Here is a 17,500-nt window from a genome sequence, read left to right as displayed (position 1 = left end):
ACGTCTGCACACAATCTCAACCTTTCAACTGCCTTTATTCTGTTCCATCAATGAACTTAAAACACGCCAATTAAAATCGGAACGTAAAATTAAGATATACTCTCTATTTGCTTGTATGTGTGTGGGTGTGTGTGTGTGTGTGTGTGTGTGTGTGTGTGTGTGTGTGTGTGTGTGTGTGTGTGTGTGTGTGTGTGTGTGTGTGTGTGTGTGTTTGCGTATGTGTGTGCGTGTGTTTGTGTGTGTGTGTGGCACTATAGGAACGGCCAAGAAGAGAGGCCGATTTTCAGACCATTCAGAGAAAGGTAACAACACACACACACACACACACACACACACACCAACACACGCACTCTTCTGACACAGTAGTGTGCGTGTAGACGTTTTACAGCATCTCCATGTTTTACCTGCTCCCTAATTGGGTTTCACTCTGCCAAGGTGTCAGTGCTCTAGCATAATATCAGGGCCAAATACTCTCTTTTCTTGACACTTTTCACTTCAATTTGTGCGGAAGTGTCGGAAATCTTTAATCGTAGCAATGTGAGTGTGAAGTAGTAATACTTATTCTATCTGTGTTAATCAACCTGGAGGTATGTTAATTTAAGTACCCACTGAGTTTGAATTACTTGGGTCTTAAACAAATTTTTTTTTTTTATCAATGTCATCTATAGATGTGTGACACTTACTATATCAGTTTAAAAATAACAGTTGTCTGATGCGCTAGCAAATCCTACATGAATGGGAAGGATAGTAGCTGGAATTTGATAGTTGTCTATGCAGGATGGCGACCGTTACTTTTTCCTTAATGACATGTGTCTGATTTCCCTGTTTCGGTCAGAGAAACATTTCACTAAAGCCTCACAAAGTGACCACGTTTTATTATGATGATCCCTGAAACGTTTAAGTCGAGGGGATATTCCATGTCATGTGTGTGTATTGTCCTTCTTCCTTACCAACCCCTGTTCTTTTAACAATTCGTCATAACTTCTTTTTGTCCAACTTTTGCTTCATTCATGCATCAATCCACCTTTTTGTTTTGTTTTGCATCCTTGTTTCCTAGTCCGACTGCTTTTCCTCACTCATCCCGACTAAATGTTTCATCTTCATGTCCCTGCGTGGAAAGGTATACATGCATGTCAACGTGAGGTCGGTTTGAATTCCAGAAGTCTTGTAGTGTCTGTGTTGTTGTCTCCCTGTCTCACTCAGTCCCATGTTCCTGTTTCTTCAGTACCTTCAACATTGTGTGTCCACGTTAAGTCTGTCAAATGGTTGCATTGTTAGAATGATTCCAATCTCTGTTTAGCAGACATTTTAGAATTATACTAGAATTTGACACACAGCCAACTGCAGTGTGACAGCTGTTACTGAAGGGAAACCGTTCTTCTTGGATCTTTCCTCATATAGAAGAGCACACGTGTGTTGAAAATAGCCAAGGGTGACGACTCCACTTAAAGCCTTTTCCTGTGTTTTAGTGAGATCACAAGTAGGACTGTCCTCCTGGGCTAATCACACTCAAACCTGGTGCCATTATGGCCCAATCCCCTTTCTACCCCTTACCCCTACCCCTCCCCCTTGTTTTGAAGGGGTAAGGGGAAGGGGTAAGGGGTAGAAATGGGATTGGGCCTATATCACCCCTTTAAAATGAGCATCTCAGAAACCTCACAAATTATTTTCCCCCGCTGTCTGTTATTTAGCCCGTCTCCACCACTGAAGATGAGGCCAGCGAACCTCCAGGGGGCCACAGAGCAAGGGGCCAGGTCTCCAGGGGTCAGGTCTCCAAGGGCCCCACCACGGCCGACAAGCAGACCAGCTGGTCCAAGGAGTCCCTCTCCACCACGGACCAACAGACCGAACCCACCTCCATCTCCTCCTGCATCATCCCCATTAATGTCACAGGTATCAGCAGTAACTGACGCGCCCGTAGAATTCCGCCAGCAATCCATCGTCGTGAATTATCTTCCAAAGCCATTGAAGACGCCTTTCCCCATAATAGATCAATTAGAGCGATCGATCGGTAAAGGTCCTGTATATCAAACAGGCAGTCTCGTAAGGAATAGCCACAAGAAGACCGCTACAAATGCCTTGCCATGGACCTTGATATCATGGGCAGATATCTGGCCATATTAACTTTTATGTTCATGTAAACAGATTAGTATTCCTTAGTTTTTACTTTTTGACATGTTTCCACTACTTCCTGCAGTCTTCTTCCGGAGAGTCAGCTGTGACGCACGTTGAGTCAGCTGATGCTATAAAGCACCGGCTGTCCTGCCAGAAGGGGCAGGATGGCCGGTCCTACAGAACACTAGTCTGTTGAACCTATAAGTTAATATATCAAGTTAGACTAAATCAACCTTTTTAATTTCGACATGGCCACAATATCAGTATGGGCAAGTATTTTGTGTGAATAACGATGTGTGGGAGGTGAAGCAAACACACAAAATACGGAAGGAGTTGGATTCCCTGACCTGAGGGTTCATGGCTACAAAAAAAGCCGGGCGTTGCTTAGGGCCGGCCGCGGCGGCGGTCGCGGTGCCGGAGTGCTGGTGTTCACCTTTCCCTCTGTGTCTCCATGCTTGGGTGTGGTTCCTGCAGGCGTGGGCTTCGACAGGGAGGCCAACGCGCGCTGCTCCCTGGTCCACTCCCAGTCGGTGCTGCAGCGGAGGAGGAAGCTGCGGAGGAGGAAGACCATCACGGGGATACCCAAGAGAGTCCAGCAGGACATGGGTACGTCACGTAAGGAACAAAAAACCACAACCGGCCCGTCCCTTCGTTGATAAGAATGTACGACGGGGAGCGGCGATGCGGCCGAAGCCAAGTCCAGGTTGCTCACCATAGCCAACATCAAGGGTGCAGTTAAATCGAGAACTTTCCAGAAGATTCCCTGCTGGGAATCAAACATGTTTGCCGACACTTAAACCCTGAGGAACATGTTTCCTCCTTGTACTCCTTGGTTCATTCTGCACTCCTCGCTATGACTATGACCCGGACTCTGCATAGCCTCCTCCCCTACCCACGCACCCCCCATCAAAGCGTCTTCTAAATTCCGTAAATGTAAATGTCATGTGAATCACTATGTGTTTGTTTCTCTCTCAAACTCTTAGCCCTCTCTTTTGTCTCTTTTGCCCCCCCCCCCCCCCAGATTCGGACGAGTCCCCAGTAGCGAGAGAGAGGACCGTAGGGCTCCATGCAAACGCCCAGCAGCTGGCCCTCTGTCAGGAGGAGCTGTGCCTCTCGGGACGCCTCCATCACACGCGAGACTCCGGCTGCCAAACCGACGACTTCCTCATATCCTGTACGTACCTCCGAAGGCACCCTATAAGGAGTTTGTTGGTCAGAATCTGTCCGCTGTGCTTCACTGGGAAACACTTTCTTCCCGAATTAAAAGAAAAGCATGTTAGATGAATACCGCTGCCAAAGCACCGGCCTTAGACGTGTAGTCGCAGTCCAGGCTCTGTGGCTTTCTGTGGAGGCCGCAAAAGACCAATGAAGACTGAATGGTACTTAATGGACTTATTTGACTGCTTTAATGGTATGATCATGCTCTAGTGTTCTTTATTAGTACATTATTAACAATACTTTAGTTAACTCGTTTTTTATTGACACTCTCTCTTCAGCCTCGGCAGCACCCTCCAGGCGGCGAATCCGAGCGCAGCGCGGCCACCAGGGCATCCCGGCCTCGCTGTCCCACTCCACGGGGAACATCTCGTCCCTGGGCGACCCGTGCGACGGCGCCTACACCAGCACCACCTCCAATGGCATCCGCTTGCGCTCCCGCAGTTTGCCCCGCGAAGGCGGCCGTCTCATGGACAGCGACGACGACGACGACGACGACGACGACGACAACTACGACGACGACGACGAAGACGAGGAGCTGTCGCCCTACGAGGCGGAGGACTTCCTGCCCGGCGGGCCCAGCCCCCGGATGATGATGATGATCATGAAGGACGAGGAGGAGAGCACGGACGACCAGGCGGCCCCTGAGCCCTTGCAGCTGGGCAGCCTGAAGAGGATGCAGCGCTCCGGGGAGCGGGACCGGGGCTGCGGCGGAGGTGGGAGTCCCGAGCACGGCTGGATGGAGAGGGGTCGCTCCCGCCTGCCCCGCAAGGCCGACATGGGCAGCTGCGAGATCTCGTCAAGCTCGGACACCTTCAGCAGTCCCATCCACTCGGCGTCCACCACGGGGGTCCTTGGCGGCCATGTGGACCACAAGGAGGACCACCAGTCGTCGAGCGGCAACTGGAGCGGTTCCAGCTCCACCTGTCCCTCCCAGACCTCGGAGACCATCCCGCCTCCTTCCTCGCCACCCCTCACGGGCTCCTCCCACTGTGACTCCGAGCTGTCACTCAACACTGTGCCCAACGCCATCGACGAAGGCTTCGTCCTGGACACCTCCTACCACTCAGACCTCAGACCTCAGGGCCAGGGCCATCGCTCCAGCTCCTTCACCTCCTCGGCCACGGACCAGCTGGACGACGCCGGGGTCAGTACGGCCAGCGAAGGGGAGTGGACCTACCCGCAGGACCACGACCAGGCAGACCCGGACCAGGACCCGGAGAACTCCCAAGGCCGGAGCCTCAAGTCCGGGCTGGAGGACCCAACCTGCTTCACCGACAAGACCAGCAACCCGGAGAAACAGCCTGACTCTCTATACCAGTCGGACACAGAGGGATTTTACTCCTCTGGGCACTTTGGAGAATACAACCAGAGCTACAGAGGACCCATGTACAACTATGCAGACCCAGAGCCTGGCTGTGGCCCACCCAGCACTGTGGTAGCCCCTCTAGCCCATGGAGTTTACAACCAGCCCCAGTCGGACTACAGGCTGGGCACGATGACCCTGGGGAGAACCTGCCGTCCACTGAGGAAGTCAAAGGCCAAGCCCCCGCCACCCAAGCGGAGTTCATCCCTGAAGGACCCCGTCGCTACTGTCGACGCGGGGACAGCCGTGGCTGTGGAGCTGGAACAGGAGCAACCAAAGACAGTTAGCGATCAAGACCTCACCTTGTCTTCCAGAGATATGAAGTTGGACCTGGAGCTCGAGCTGGCAGCGCCTCCGGAGCCCCTCCAGACCTCCTGCCTCGTGGCCGAGCCCTTGGGGACCTGGGGGATGGAGCTGAGGGAAACGGTGGACATCGTGGAGCCCATGTCCTTCGGATCCACGGACACACACTCGTTCAAAGACGACGGCGCCGTGCAGTCCGACTATGCAGACCTGTGGCTCCACAACCACGAGCTACGGTCCGGCAACGGGGAATACACGTCCATGTCCAACTCCAGTACGGCCACCGGCACCACCGTCATGGAGTGCATCAAGTCTCCGGACAGCTCCACCTCGTCTACCGAGAGCCAGACCCCGGCCCCCAACCCACCACCTATAGAGTGCAGGGCCTCCAGCCCCCCTCTGCCCCCCACTGAAGGAGACTTCAAGCTGGGCTCGCCGGAGAAGCTGGCCGGCCTTGCCTCCCCCTCCAGCGGCTACTCCAGCCAATCGGAGACGCCGACGTCGACCTTCCCCTCTTCCTCCGCGGCGTTCTTCCCCGGGCCGCTGTCTCCGACGAGTGGGAAGAGGAAGCCCAAAGTGCCGGAGCGGAAGTCCTCCCTCTCCTCACTGCAGCACTTTCCCCGGGAAGGAAACCCCATGAGCTCTTCCTACAAGAGAGACCCCGACTTCCCCCCTCCTCCCTCCCAGCTGGACCTCCACGTCCTGCACGGCGGACACGCCCGATACACGCTGGCCCACCGGACGCATCACATGCACACGCTGCACCACAGCAAGCCCCGGATCCTCACCGCCGTGGTCGCGGGCGCTCGGTGCTCGACGGCGGAGAAGCTGAACTCCAACCCGCTGAACTCCAACCCCATCCCGCTGATCCCCAGTGCTAATCTGCTGGCCATCACGCCGTCCGCCCTGCGCGCCGTGCAGCTGCGCTCCGTGGCCCAGCCCCGAGAGGAGAGCTCCGGACCTGCGGAGAAGCCAGCGGTCCACAGGTTGGAGACGGCCACCAGGCCCAAGTACGCCCCCAGTGCTACGACGCTGGCGCCGCCTCCGGTCAACACCAGGCCCCTCCCGCCTCGTCGACCGCCTCCCCAAAGACCCTCAGCTCAGGACCACACCTCCTCCCCCGACCACGCCCATCCCCCCTCCCACCCGCCCGCCCCGCCCCCCCCAGGACGCCACCCAGACGGCCCGCCCCCCTACGAGAGCCTGCGGCTCAGACAGGACCGCTACGGCCCCGGGACCCTCTGGGCCATGTCGGCCTTCAGAACCCGGGTGGAGCCGCTGGCCTGCATCCCCCTGGAGGACTCCCCCCTGCATCGACCAGTCCCCCGCGCCCCCAACCCCTCCCCGGTGGACCTCCACACACACATCAACTCCCACGTGGAGTTCAGGGGGCTGACGCCCACCTCGGCCCTGAAGCACCCAGAGTTCAGGGTGCTGGGGGAGCGCACGTTCTCCTTGGACGAGGACGAAGAGGAGGAGGAGGAAGAGGAGGAGGAAGAGGAGGAGCCCGCGCCTCCACGGAGGACGTGCGCTCCGGTGTGCTCCGGCAGGATCGGGCCGCGGTCAGACCAGCCTCCGCCCCCGGCGTACTGCCACGCCGCGGGGTACCACTCAGACTCAGGGTCCTGGGCCAGTCCAGCCAAAGTGCCTGGTGCCTCCATGGACACATCGCACCCTTACCCAATCAGCGATGTGCGACTAGCACGGCGGGAACGCGAGGAGGAGGAGGAGGAGGAAGTGACATCAGGTGCTACCCGAAGTGCCCATCAGCATCCGCTGTCTGAGGGCAGGGACGACTCCACCACCCCCGACACGGAGGACTACTTCAGTAAAGGTACGGTGCTAGCATCGCTAGTCTGCGTGGTGGCCGACACCATGAAGTACACCAACAGGTAGATGGCGCAACAGAGCCAGCCCTCACTGAGAACACTCATTTGAATTTTAACACCTTCATAGTTATTAAAGGTCCCATGACATGCTATTTTATGTATTCTTTAATATAGGTATTAGTGGGCAACTAATATTCAAAGACAGCTGTGGTGCAGAGTTACAGCCACTCCGAGCCAGTCGCACATTGAGCTTCCCCCAAATGCGCTGTTTCGGTGGGCGAATCAAGGAGGAGGGTGGGGGTGTGGCCCTGAGCAGCTTGCAGCCACCATGCGCTCTGTTTACAGTGGATGTATCGCAATGGCGAGCCGCACACAGCCTTTAGCCGTGTTCTGTAAATATTCTAGAACACACGGGAGTCCTGGAGCTCTATATCTAAATATTATCATATAGCCTACACAGATATCTATATCATATAATATATATTATCACGGCCAAAAGCTGTGTGAGCCGATATTATGAATCTCAAACGACCGCGTTGGGTTCTCCGACGTTCCTGGTTCTTCAACGTCCACATCAATGTGAATACACACACTGTAACGCAAGTGTTTCTTGTCGGTTCTTTGACGTGTCTTGTATTTCCACAACGAGACTGTCGTGGGGGTTATCTGAGCCATGGCTGAGAAGGAATTGGGGGAAAGGAACTTTGATTTGACTCGCTGAAGTACATGAACTGCGACATGCCGCCGGTTGCCGCGAGGCACCATCGCCCGGCAGCGGGCAGCCGGCAGCAGGCAGCAGGCAGCGCGCGGTTCAGTCGACTTCAGGTTGATGTGAAAGTGGAAGAACCAGAGACGTCGCAGAACCCGACAAAGTCGTTTGTGATTCATAATATCGTCTGGAGGCGCACACAATATGTTATATGATATAGATATCTATGTATATGATATTATTTAGATATAGAGCTCCAGGACTGTAACGCAAGTGTTGTACACTTCCTTGTTATTTGGATAACCGTTCTGCTGTTGGTGTGATGGCGCATAACACGTCGGACTCTCGTATCTGGTATTTCGACAACAAGACTCGTATTGGGGGTTATCTCAGCCAAGGTTGAGAATGAATTGGGGGGAAGGAACTTTGGCTTTGACTCCCTCAAGAACATGAACCACGACATGGAGGAGAAAGGGATTGTTGGCGGCGAATGTCTCCCGCTTGAGCCCCGCTGAGGGACCACCGCCGGAGGCGGAGGTGCATAAGCGCTGCCCGGCAAAGATCCCTTTCTCCTCCTTGTCGTGGTTCATGTTCTTGAGGGAGTCAAACCAAAGTTCCTTTCCCCCAATTCCTTCTCAACCATGGCTTAGATCAGGGGTTTTCAAAGTGTGAGAGAGTAAGCCCCCCCTCAGAGAAAAAATTTCAGCTGAGCCCCCCCCCCCAAAAAAAGTTCTAAATACCTGTGTTTTGAAAGCTATCTTAATTATTTTACACATTTTAAACATCTGATCATAATTTTAAAACATTTGAGACATATTTTTGAAACATATTTTAAACATATTTCTGAAACATTACAACATGCGTTTTTAAACATATTTCTTAACACCATTTAACAACTTTATCTAAGCATGTTTTAGCTTAACCTTTTTTGAATACATTTGAACATCTTAATCTGTGTAAACTGCCAGTTTACACAGATTCATTCAGGGTCCCCGACTCTTAATTTCAGAGTCGGCGTTGCTATGGTGACCTAAATTATTATAAGCAACTGAAAACGATGCCGGTTTGAAACTAAAACTGTGATTCTGAAAGAAATATGAATGCTATAAAGATTTCGTTTAGATAGTATTGAAGATACAAGTGTGTAGATTTGTTTAATGGTTTGAACGATGGTAAACGGTTGAAAAATGAATGAGTTACGATGTCTAGAAGTAGGTGTATCAGAATGGGCTGACGTCTTCAATGAAAACAGCTGAAAACGAAGCGATATGAAACTAAAACTGTGATTCTGAAGAAATGTTAAATTATATCGAAATTCTGTTTGAATATTATTGAAGATACAAGTCTGTAGATTTGTTAAATGGTTTGCACGAAGATAAACGTTTGAAAATTGATTTAGTTACGTTACTTCTACAGTTGAAGTACGACTGATGATTTGAATCATCGACTTTCAGGTTTTTTTTCGGGTTTATTTTTTTCTCACGTCGCGCCCCCCCTGAAGAACTCTGGCGCCCCCCTAGTGCTCGTTTTACACCAAACGCAAGTTTTAGCCACTGGGGGACCATAGGCAGGCTAGGGGAACTCATATTTATGTTAGAAAACCTCATAAATTGAGATTTTCATGTCATGGGACCTTTAAACATATCTAGATATATCCTGCCTGCATAACTCTAATATTCCAACGGCAGTGTTATTTTAACTATATGACTACTGTATATCAGAAATGAGCTGCTCACTGCAGTTGTGTTGCTGGTAAACTCTGAGGGGTCCAATGTTTGTTTATTTAATCAATGATCGATAAAGTCTGGAGGGTTGCAGGGTTGGTATGTTGAAGACCAAACAAGAAGGCGTGTGATAGGGTTGTTGTGTGTTCTAGATCTAGACCACACCATAGTGTGTGATAGAGTGGTTGTGTGTTCTAGATCTAGACCACACCATAGTGTGTGATAGGGTGGTTGTGTTTTTCCAGATTCCACACCAAGTGACAATTCCCTGTCGCCAATGATGGACGACTCCAAAGTGGACGATGACATCATGTTCACATCGCCCAACAAGATGCGGACAACGGAGGACTTATTTGCAATGATACACAGGTTTGACTCTCTCTATCGGTCACTCGGCCTGCCTGCCTGTGTGTCTCTCTCTCTCTCTCCGCCTGTCTCTGAGTCTCTATGTCTACATGTCTCCATCTGTCTGTCACTCTCTCCGTATGTCTCTGTCTCTCTGTCTGTCCGTCTCTCTGTCTGTCTCTCCCTCTCTGTCTAGCTGTCTGTTTGTCTGTCTGGCCGTCCCTCTCTTTCTGTCTGTCTTCCCCTCTCTATCGCTGTTTGTCGCGCTATTTCTCTCCCCGTCAGTCTCTCCGTTTCTCTGTCTCTCTCTCTTACTCTGTCTCTCTGTAGGTCTGCCTCTCTAGCCCTCCTTCTGTCCGTCTGTCTGCCTGTGTCTCTGTTTGTCTGTCTCTCTGACTGTCTGTCCGTCCCTCTCTGTCCGTCTGTACTGACTCCACATCGAACACTCTCTGTCTGTCTGTCTGTGTCTCTGTCTGTCTGTCTCTCTGACTGTCTGTCCATCCCTCTCTGTCCGTCTGTACTGACTCCACATCGAACGCTCTCTGTCTGTCTGTCTCTCTGACTGTCTGTCCATCCCTCTCTGTCCGTCTGTACTGACTCCACATCGAACGCTCTCTGTCTGTCTGTCTCTCTGACTGTCTGTCCGTCCCTCTCTGTCCGCCTGTACTGACTCCACATCGAACGCTCTCTGTCTGTCTGTCTCTCTGACTGTCTGTCCGTCCCTCTCTGTCCGTCTGTACTGACTCCACATCGAACGCTCTCTGTCTGTCTGTCTCTCTGACTGTCTGTCCGTCCCTCTCTGTCCGCCTGTACTGACTCCACATCGACCGCCCTCCGCCTGCAGGTCCAAGCGGAAGGTGCTGGGCCGCAAGGACTCCGGGGACATGAGCCTGAAGTCCCGCGTCCTGTGTCCCCCTCCCCCGCCGCCACCCTGCGTGGTCCCCTCCATCGTCCTCCCCCCCGCCCCCCTCTTCTGCCCCCCCGTGGCCCCGCCCTGCCTCCCCCCTCCGTGCCTGCCGCCCCCCAGCCTGGCCCAGCGGGCGCCCGTCCCCATCTACCGGAGCGCCAAGAAGTCCAGCACCTCCAACGAGGAGTTCAAGCTCCTCCTCCTCCGCAAGGGCAGCCGCTCCGACTCCAGCTACCGCATGTCGGCCACCGAGATCCTCAAGAGCCCCATCACACCCAAGACCCCCGGGGACCCCCTGGAGGGGGGCCGCCCGCCGTCGGCCGACGAGCCCCCCTGCGGCTACCAGCAGGAGGGTTCCCCGGGGGTCCCCGGCCTGGAGCCCATCCAGATCCCGGGGCTGTTCCCCAGGGCCAACGCCGAGAGCTTCACCCCCAAGACCCTCCCCCTGTCGGCGGTGGCCAGGCAGGGCCGCTCGCGCATCCCCCCGGTGGCCAACAGCAGCCGCTACAGCACGCGCAGCCGGCTGTACACGGCGCCCATGCAGGCCATCTCCGAGGGGGACACGGAGAACTCAGACGGTAGCCCCCACGACGACAGGTCCTCCTGATCGACCAATCGGATGGCCGCCGCCCTTATAAAAGCTGCATTTTGTCCACCCCCCCCCCCCCACACACACACACACACACCCCCCGTCCATCGTCTCATCCGTACCCCACACCCCGATACACACACACCACCCCACCCCCCCCCCCTCGACCTGAATCGACTGACGTTTCCAAGGAAACAGACGTTGTAGAGGCGGAGGCTCAGTCCACTGTTGCTGATTATCACTAGTTAGAAGTCTGCACTCTCTAGGATCTGAAGTGCGGAAACGCTAACGAGCCTAGGAACTTTATCCAAACGCTCAAAATAAAACGCTCTGTGTTAAATAAGAGCCAGACTGACCTATTTTGATCAAAAAAACATTTTATATGTCAACATTTTGTTAAGTTATGACAAAAAAGAGAATTCTTCGGGTTTATGTACATCTCGCATGTAGGTGCAAACGAAAGCACCAACTATTTCATCTCATGTGCTGGTGTGGGGATACGTGGACGTGTGTGTGTCTGTGTGTATGTGTGTGTGTGACTGCTTTATTATATACAAGAAAAAGTTTAATACTGTTTCAACTTTTGGTGCCCAAAGCAGTGACCACCCTGACTGACCCGTGGGAGTGGACGTTCTTAACAACACCAGAACATTTTTAACAGACAAAAAACATCTTTACCTTACATGAATCCCATCTGCATCGCTGCATCAACGTACAGAGATATTTCAAAAGGTTCATTCTATATTTGCTGAGAGTTAAGGCGGTGTCCTGATGCATGCGTTTTTGTGAGGCAGCCCAGAGAACCCGGTGAAGTCTTTCCTCTCGCATGATTTGGGATGGAGACATCTTGGACTCTCTGGTGGCTTTGTGGGGCGCGTTTTAGGGATTTTAGGAATCATGAATCCTTCACTGTGAAAGGTTTCTGTGAGATTCGCTTAATAAGTTGTCAGTGTTCAGATTTCCGTTTTTCTCATTGTAACCCGTGAGTCTAAAGAGCAAGGGACTTGTCTCCGGACCGGTCGGGTCTCGGACACTCGAAGGCTAATTTAGGACAATCGCACGGTGGCCTTTCTATACTGCAGGTGGTAGCAAGTAGCTTAATTAGCAGTCCTTTAAAACCTGCGGACACAGGCCATGTTCGAAACAGGAAGTGAGGAATACTTTGCGAGACACCGATCGCATGCGTTGCGATCGAGTATAGCAAAACCAAACTGCCTGTCGGCCGCGTCGTTACACATTTAGGGAATTGACAACCTAGTGAAAGATTCTTTGGTAGTTCAAACCGAAGGAACAAAAACGCCGGCCGGCAGAATGCTTTAGAAGAGTTCCCTAATCAACTGGAACGTCAATTTGGAAAAAATAAAATTTCCGAAAGCCAACTTCCCTTTTTGCACTTCATGATGGTTCTTAAAAAGAAAAAAATATATTCCTTGAATAGAAAATATATCTTATGAATTTAAGAAAAAAATGTATATTTGTATTGACGTAGTAAAGTAATACTGATGACACATGACGACGATGACGATGAAGATGAGCCGGGTATCATTTTTATTTGAGCGGATCAGCCCAAGAGAGTAGCAAAGATGAAGAGCTATGGATGATGATGATGATGATGATGATGATGATGATGATGATGATGATGATGATGACGACGTCACACTATGACATCACGCAATGACATCACATGCCAGTGCTCGTGCTCAGTAGCCCCTCCCCTCTCGCACTTGTCTCTCTCTCTCTCCCTGCACTGACCCAGTAGCATTAGACAGGTGAAAGCGGAACGCCATACAGCAGTTGTTTTGTTGTTTACACAGCCTCCTGGCTTCACTCAAAACAAGCAGTGTGGTCATGAAGGGGGTATGGGTGGAGGGGGGAACTATCCTGTTCAAAACGGTTGGGTGGAGCCAGTCAGACGCTCAGCGGCCCCCTCCCCACACACGATGTAGGCTCACACTCACAGACTGAACTTCAATGGAAACGACTCACTGTATTCTGTGAATACCTCCAACACATTACTGTTTCAAATCATGTAGATGCAATGTATAGATAGAATGCTAGGATAGATAGGTAGGTAAATAGATAGATCCCCACTCACAATTGTTTAATACTCAGCGAATCCGGACTGCAGAGCTGACACTGTGTAAGATAGGAGGGGGAAAAAGAACCGATGAACAAGAATCCATCATCACGAAAGTCGCTGACGCACTCTCATCCCCGTTTACCGTTTCTGTTTGTCTGTTGTATTTTCTATTGCATGCAATAAGTAAAACATAAAGAATAACCAGAAGAATAACACAACGGACACCACCGGTATTTTCTGATCTGAAGGATGTCTCTGTGCCGACGAGAATATAAGATATCGTACATTTGCGTTTTTAAATGTTCCCAGTTCAACGGTTTGTTCTGTCTCTGTACAACCTGGCGGATCCTGTTCTGTATAGTTGTGCTCACAAACAGGGGTTTATCTTGTACTGTATATCTTTACTCATTGGACAATCATGGGGGGGGGGGGGGGGGGGGGGGTTTTAGGAGGAGAGTGAAAAAGAAGAAGAGGAAGGAGAGAATAAGTCTTGAGAGATCTTGGTACTGAACCAATGGTGCTGCGTTCAAGTCTCACTGGAGTGCTGGAAACGGGAGCGCTTTGAACTAAAGAAATAACTAACGACACTTAACCTGGATAATATATCACTAATCTCTTGAATTACTAATATTGTGAATATAACACAAGTACTACGATAATTCTTCCCTATTGGTTTAGTAGAGCTGAAATCATGTAAGAGGCTGAATCTGTCCAAGGGGGGTAGCCGTCATTGATGGAGCTGGTTAAACATGTCTTAGTCCTTAAACTTAAACACTCATTGACGGCTATTGAGAATTTGTTTAGCAATTTTTAGTTTTCCTACCTGCACCTGAGAACCGCGAAGAGAAAACGTAAGAACCTAAAAGGTTTCCATCAAAGGGAGACCAGAATCAGGTCTCCTTTTTCCCGCCTCTTTACGTCATCGACACTTGGGTAGGGGGATGTGATCCACCAATGAACAGCCTTGTCAATCTGTCTCTGTTCTAGGCCCCTATTGTTTCCCCCCGTCATCGGAAAACACACAATCCACCCGGTAAGGTGTGAGAGGAGCAGAATCGACTTTTATCCAAAGGTGTACAGCGTGGAATAATGCCAGCCAGACATGGGAAGAGTTAACAAGTGAAGACGGTGTAACTGTCCATTTAAAAAAAGAACAAGATGCTCCATGTTTAAAACTCTAGCCAGATCAGATTTGAAACAGATTTGAATCACTTTTGTATTTTTGTATAAACCTGTAAATATATTTTTAAAGAAAAAAAAAGTTGCAGATTCTTTCTTTTGTAAAAAATTAAATAAAAAAGAGTGAGCTAGAGAGAAAGAGACAAAGTTTTTCAAAGTTTACATGACTAATTCCAAGCCTTTGTATGTTTTTGAGCTGTGAAACACCTAGTCTTGGATTATTTATTTTTTGGGGGGTACAACATTGTGAAGAGTCCATTATTCTATATCTTATTAATTTGAACAGCTCATCAGGCTTAGTAACTGTGCATAGAAAAAGCCAATAAATGTGATTGCGTTGAAATTCAATGCACTCTTGTCTGTTCATTTATTTTTCGAAGTACATGTAGTAGACCTATACGGCCTCTGGGTGTCAATGTTTCCTCTGCTATCTATTATTCACCACACCGAAACTGTTTCCATCCCGTTACTGCCATTTACGAAAGATACATCTAGATTTAGAAATAAGTGGTCATCGTGAATATTGAAACTTTTGAGTTTCGTGTTGAACACGAAAACACGCTACATTTTCATAATATTAAAAAAATATCGTCACATATAACAGATCAAGTAACTCTACATGTTAGACATCACACATACAAAATGCTTATGATTACAGATTAATTATAAAAGAATAGGAATTATTAATAATTGTTGAAACACTGACATTTTGTAAAATGTTTAATTGTGTGGATGCATATAAAACGTATGAAACACATTTTCAACAATAAAACATGATTATATGTATCCATTGTTTTTAAGGCAAAATAATATAATAACAATAATATATTTATGTATAACTGCTGGGCATGCAGTATGGCAATGAACACAAAATGTTGGCAATGTTTCAAATCAAATTAATTCTATACAATGAGGCCTATCAAAACCTGAGTTTCACCTTAAAGCAGGACAGCTTCAAGTATTGTAACTTCTCAACAGTGATGTCGAAACGCAACAAACGCTACAAGAGAAAACAGATTGTCGGGAAAAAACAATCAAAATCAAGCAAAAACATGGTTCTGAAATGTTCCGAAAAAGAGCACTTCCTCCATTATGAACGGATAAATAGGCTACTTCAAGACTAGCACATGTACGCTGTTATCTTATAAACCTGTAGATATCTGAGGTTGCACACAAATCCATTGCAGGCAGAACAACAACAAAAAAAACATTTACACTCGCTTGATACAGAAGTAAAAAAAAATGTATAAAAACAACTTTTCAACATATCTATTTACAAAACAGTTTCTCTCTTTCGGATTATATCGGGGCGTTCTGAACCGTTTCATAAGCTATCCTTTTACATTTGTAACCACCTTTGTTTTTATCTGTCCACGCTGAAAGAGAAACCTCTGACCTGGAACATCTTACAGGAAGAGAACAGGCACACTTAAATATTTCAGATACTAGATGTACTAGAATAGATCACAAGATATCTACACATACTAACGTGTTTACACGGAAAGAATATGAAGCTCAGAAGAGTGGTCTCCTTAGCATCATGACGTCTGCGGGGTGTGTGTCATCTCATTCAGGATCTGTACGTCCTTGTGGTCCTATCTTCGCCTGCTCGGCTGAAAACAGTTCCTGCGGTCGAGTATGGAAGCCATCGGTCAAGTGTTGTGTTATTGCATTTAAAACCCTACAGCACATGGTCTAGTGTCCACCAACAGAGCGGTCTGAACACTGCGGTACCAGGCCTTTCCCTCCTGGGGTCACTGAGTCCTTTCTGAAGTTCTTTCCGGAAGAAAATGTCCAATGCCAGCATTTTGTCATCCCATGGGACGCGGTGTGTGTGCGTGTGTGTGTGTGTGTGTGTGTGTGTGTGTGTGTGTGTGTGTGTGTGTGTGTGTGTGTGTGTGTGTGTGTGTGTGTGTGTGTGTGTGTGTGTGTGTGTGTGTGTGTGTGTGTGTGTGTGTGTGAGAGAGACAGGGCGCGGCAGAGCTGCGCCGAGATTGTGTTATAGAGCATAGTTGTTTTGTGGGTGTGTCCGGTCGGAAAAACACACGCCCACAGGAAGTGAGATCGCCCTCTAAGGTTTGGCCTGCTTGAGCTTCTCAATGTGGTGGCAGAGTTTGAGGGCGGGGCCAAGCTTCAGGCCCATGTACTTCATGATGACATCACTGCGGAGCAGCATCAACGCCTTGCCGTCAATCTCCTGCAGAGAGGAGGAGAGGGGGGGGGGAAGAGGAGGGGAGGGTGAGAGAGGAGAGAGGAAGAGTGTTGAGAAAAGGAGAGAGAAACAGGTGAGGAAAGGAGAGGAGAGGAGAACAGGTCCAGTCAGTTGTGTCGCTTTGATCAAAGCAGACATTAAGAAGTGCGTTAATGGGCTTCAACTGAAGGCTGACAATCAAGGGTCATCAGCTGTCGTTATTAGAGCGTTGGCCAGAAAGTCCCCGGATGGAGCTGAATAAAATACTTTTTATTGCAAATACCCAAGCCCGTGTCTTCATGGCACTGTGTAGCCCCACTGTGGTTTCATACAGGAAGGGCCCCTACCACCTCTCTTTTCGGTTCAGTTTTCTCACACGTTTCTACCCCAACCCGACTGCGTCCCACGCGTCCGGACCCCGATGCGTGCGACCAGGTCGGTGGGAACTGAGACCCCCTCAACTCACGTGTTTCCTGAACAGCTCGACGTGGGGCCCAAGCGTCTGGGGGTCCGCCTCCTGCACAAACCGGATGACGTCATCGACCGACCAGGACGCCGCGGCGGGCCCCGCCCCCTCCCGGTCCTGGGTCATGTGATCAGGTCCCGTCGTCGAGCTAGCTGCTTAGTGACAATAGACAAAACGATTCACACTGCAGTGTGCAGAAGGGAGTGTGCATGCAAAGCGTCTCTGTGTGGGTCAGGCCGTGTGCCCTCTGGCGGCTGGGGGATGAGGAAGCACTATATGCATGTCAAAGGTGTACTCTGTGTTCCGGCTCCTTGTTTACACCACATGGATCACGTTCAAATCATATGTTACGTTTACTCTCCCGTCTTTCCACAACCAAACTACTATCAGTGTATAGTAAAGAGAGCATGTTCCAGAACTAACAACTAACTTGGTGGACAAAAATACCATGATAAGTGTAACGTTATCTTTTTAAAGATTAA

At 49.9% G+C, this 17,500-nt stretch overlaps 2 protein-coding genes across 8 annotated transcripts in view; one reads left to right on the top strand and one right to left on the bottom strand.

Annotated features, from left to right (window-relative positions):
• The window catches only part of nhsb (Nance-Horan syndrome b (congenital cataracts and dental anomalies)), a 15,871-nt gene extending 1,162 nt beyond the window's left edge, over window positions 1–14,709 (top strand). Inside the window, exons 4-10 of the mRNA XM_060070528.1 lie at window positions 258–302; window positions 1,692–1,893; window positions 2,590–2,721; window positions 3,137–3,289; window positions 3,612–6,833; window positions 9,507–9,630; window positions 10,451–14,709. Of these exons, the coding sequence (XP_059926511.1) occupies window positions 258–302; window positions 1,692–1,893; window positions 2,590–2,721; window positions 3,137–3,289; window positions 3,612–6,833; window positions 9,507–9,630; window positions 10,451–11,120 (4,548 nt within the window). The 3' untranslated portion in view covers window positions 11,121–14,709. The remainder of the gene's footprint in view (window positions 1–257; window positions 303–1,691; window positions 1,894–2,589; window positions 2,722–3,136; window positions 3,290–3,611; window positions 6,834–9,506; window positions 9,631–10,450) is intronic.
• Window positions 14,710–15,063: 354 nt separating this feature from the next.
• Window positions 15,064–17,500, bottom strand: part of scml2 (Scm polycomb group protein like 2) — a 28,510-nt gene continuing 26,073 nt past the window's right edge. For 6 of the 7 annotated variants that reach the window (XM_060070530.1, XM_060070533.1, XM_060070532.1 and 3 more), the window contains 2 exons: window positions 17,019–17,170; window positions 15,064–16,558 (listed from right to left, as the gene is read on the bottom strand). In XM_060070530.1, the coding sequence (XP_059926513.1) occupies window positions 16,433–16,558; window positions 17,019–17,170 (278 nt within the window). In that variant the 3' untranslated portion in view covers window positions 15,064–16,432. Of the gene's footprint in view, window positions 16,559–17,018 lie in introns of those variants that run through there. The other variant, XM_060070535.1, reaches the window with a different exon arrangement.

This window comes from Gadus macrocephalus, chromosome 14 (genome assembly GCF_031168955.1).
Source record: "Gadus macrocephalus chromosome 14, ASM3116895v1".
Classification (NCBI taxonomy): Eukaryota; Metazoa; Chordata; class Actinopteri; order Gadiformes; family Gadidae; genus Gadus; species Gadus macrocephalus.
Note: the sequence above shows the minus strand (reverse complement) of the source record. Positions and strands in the feature narration are given on the sequence as shown.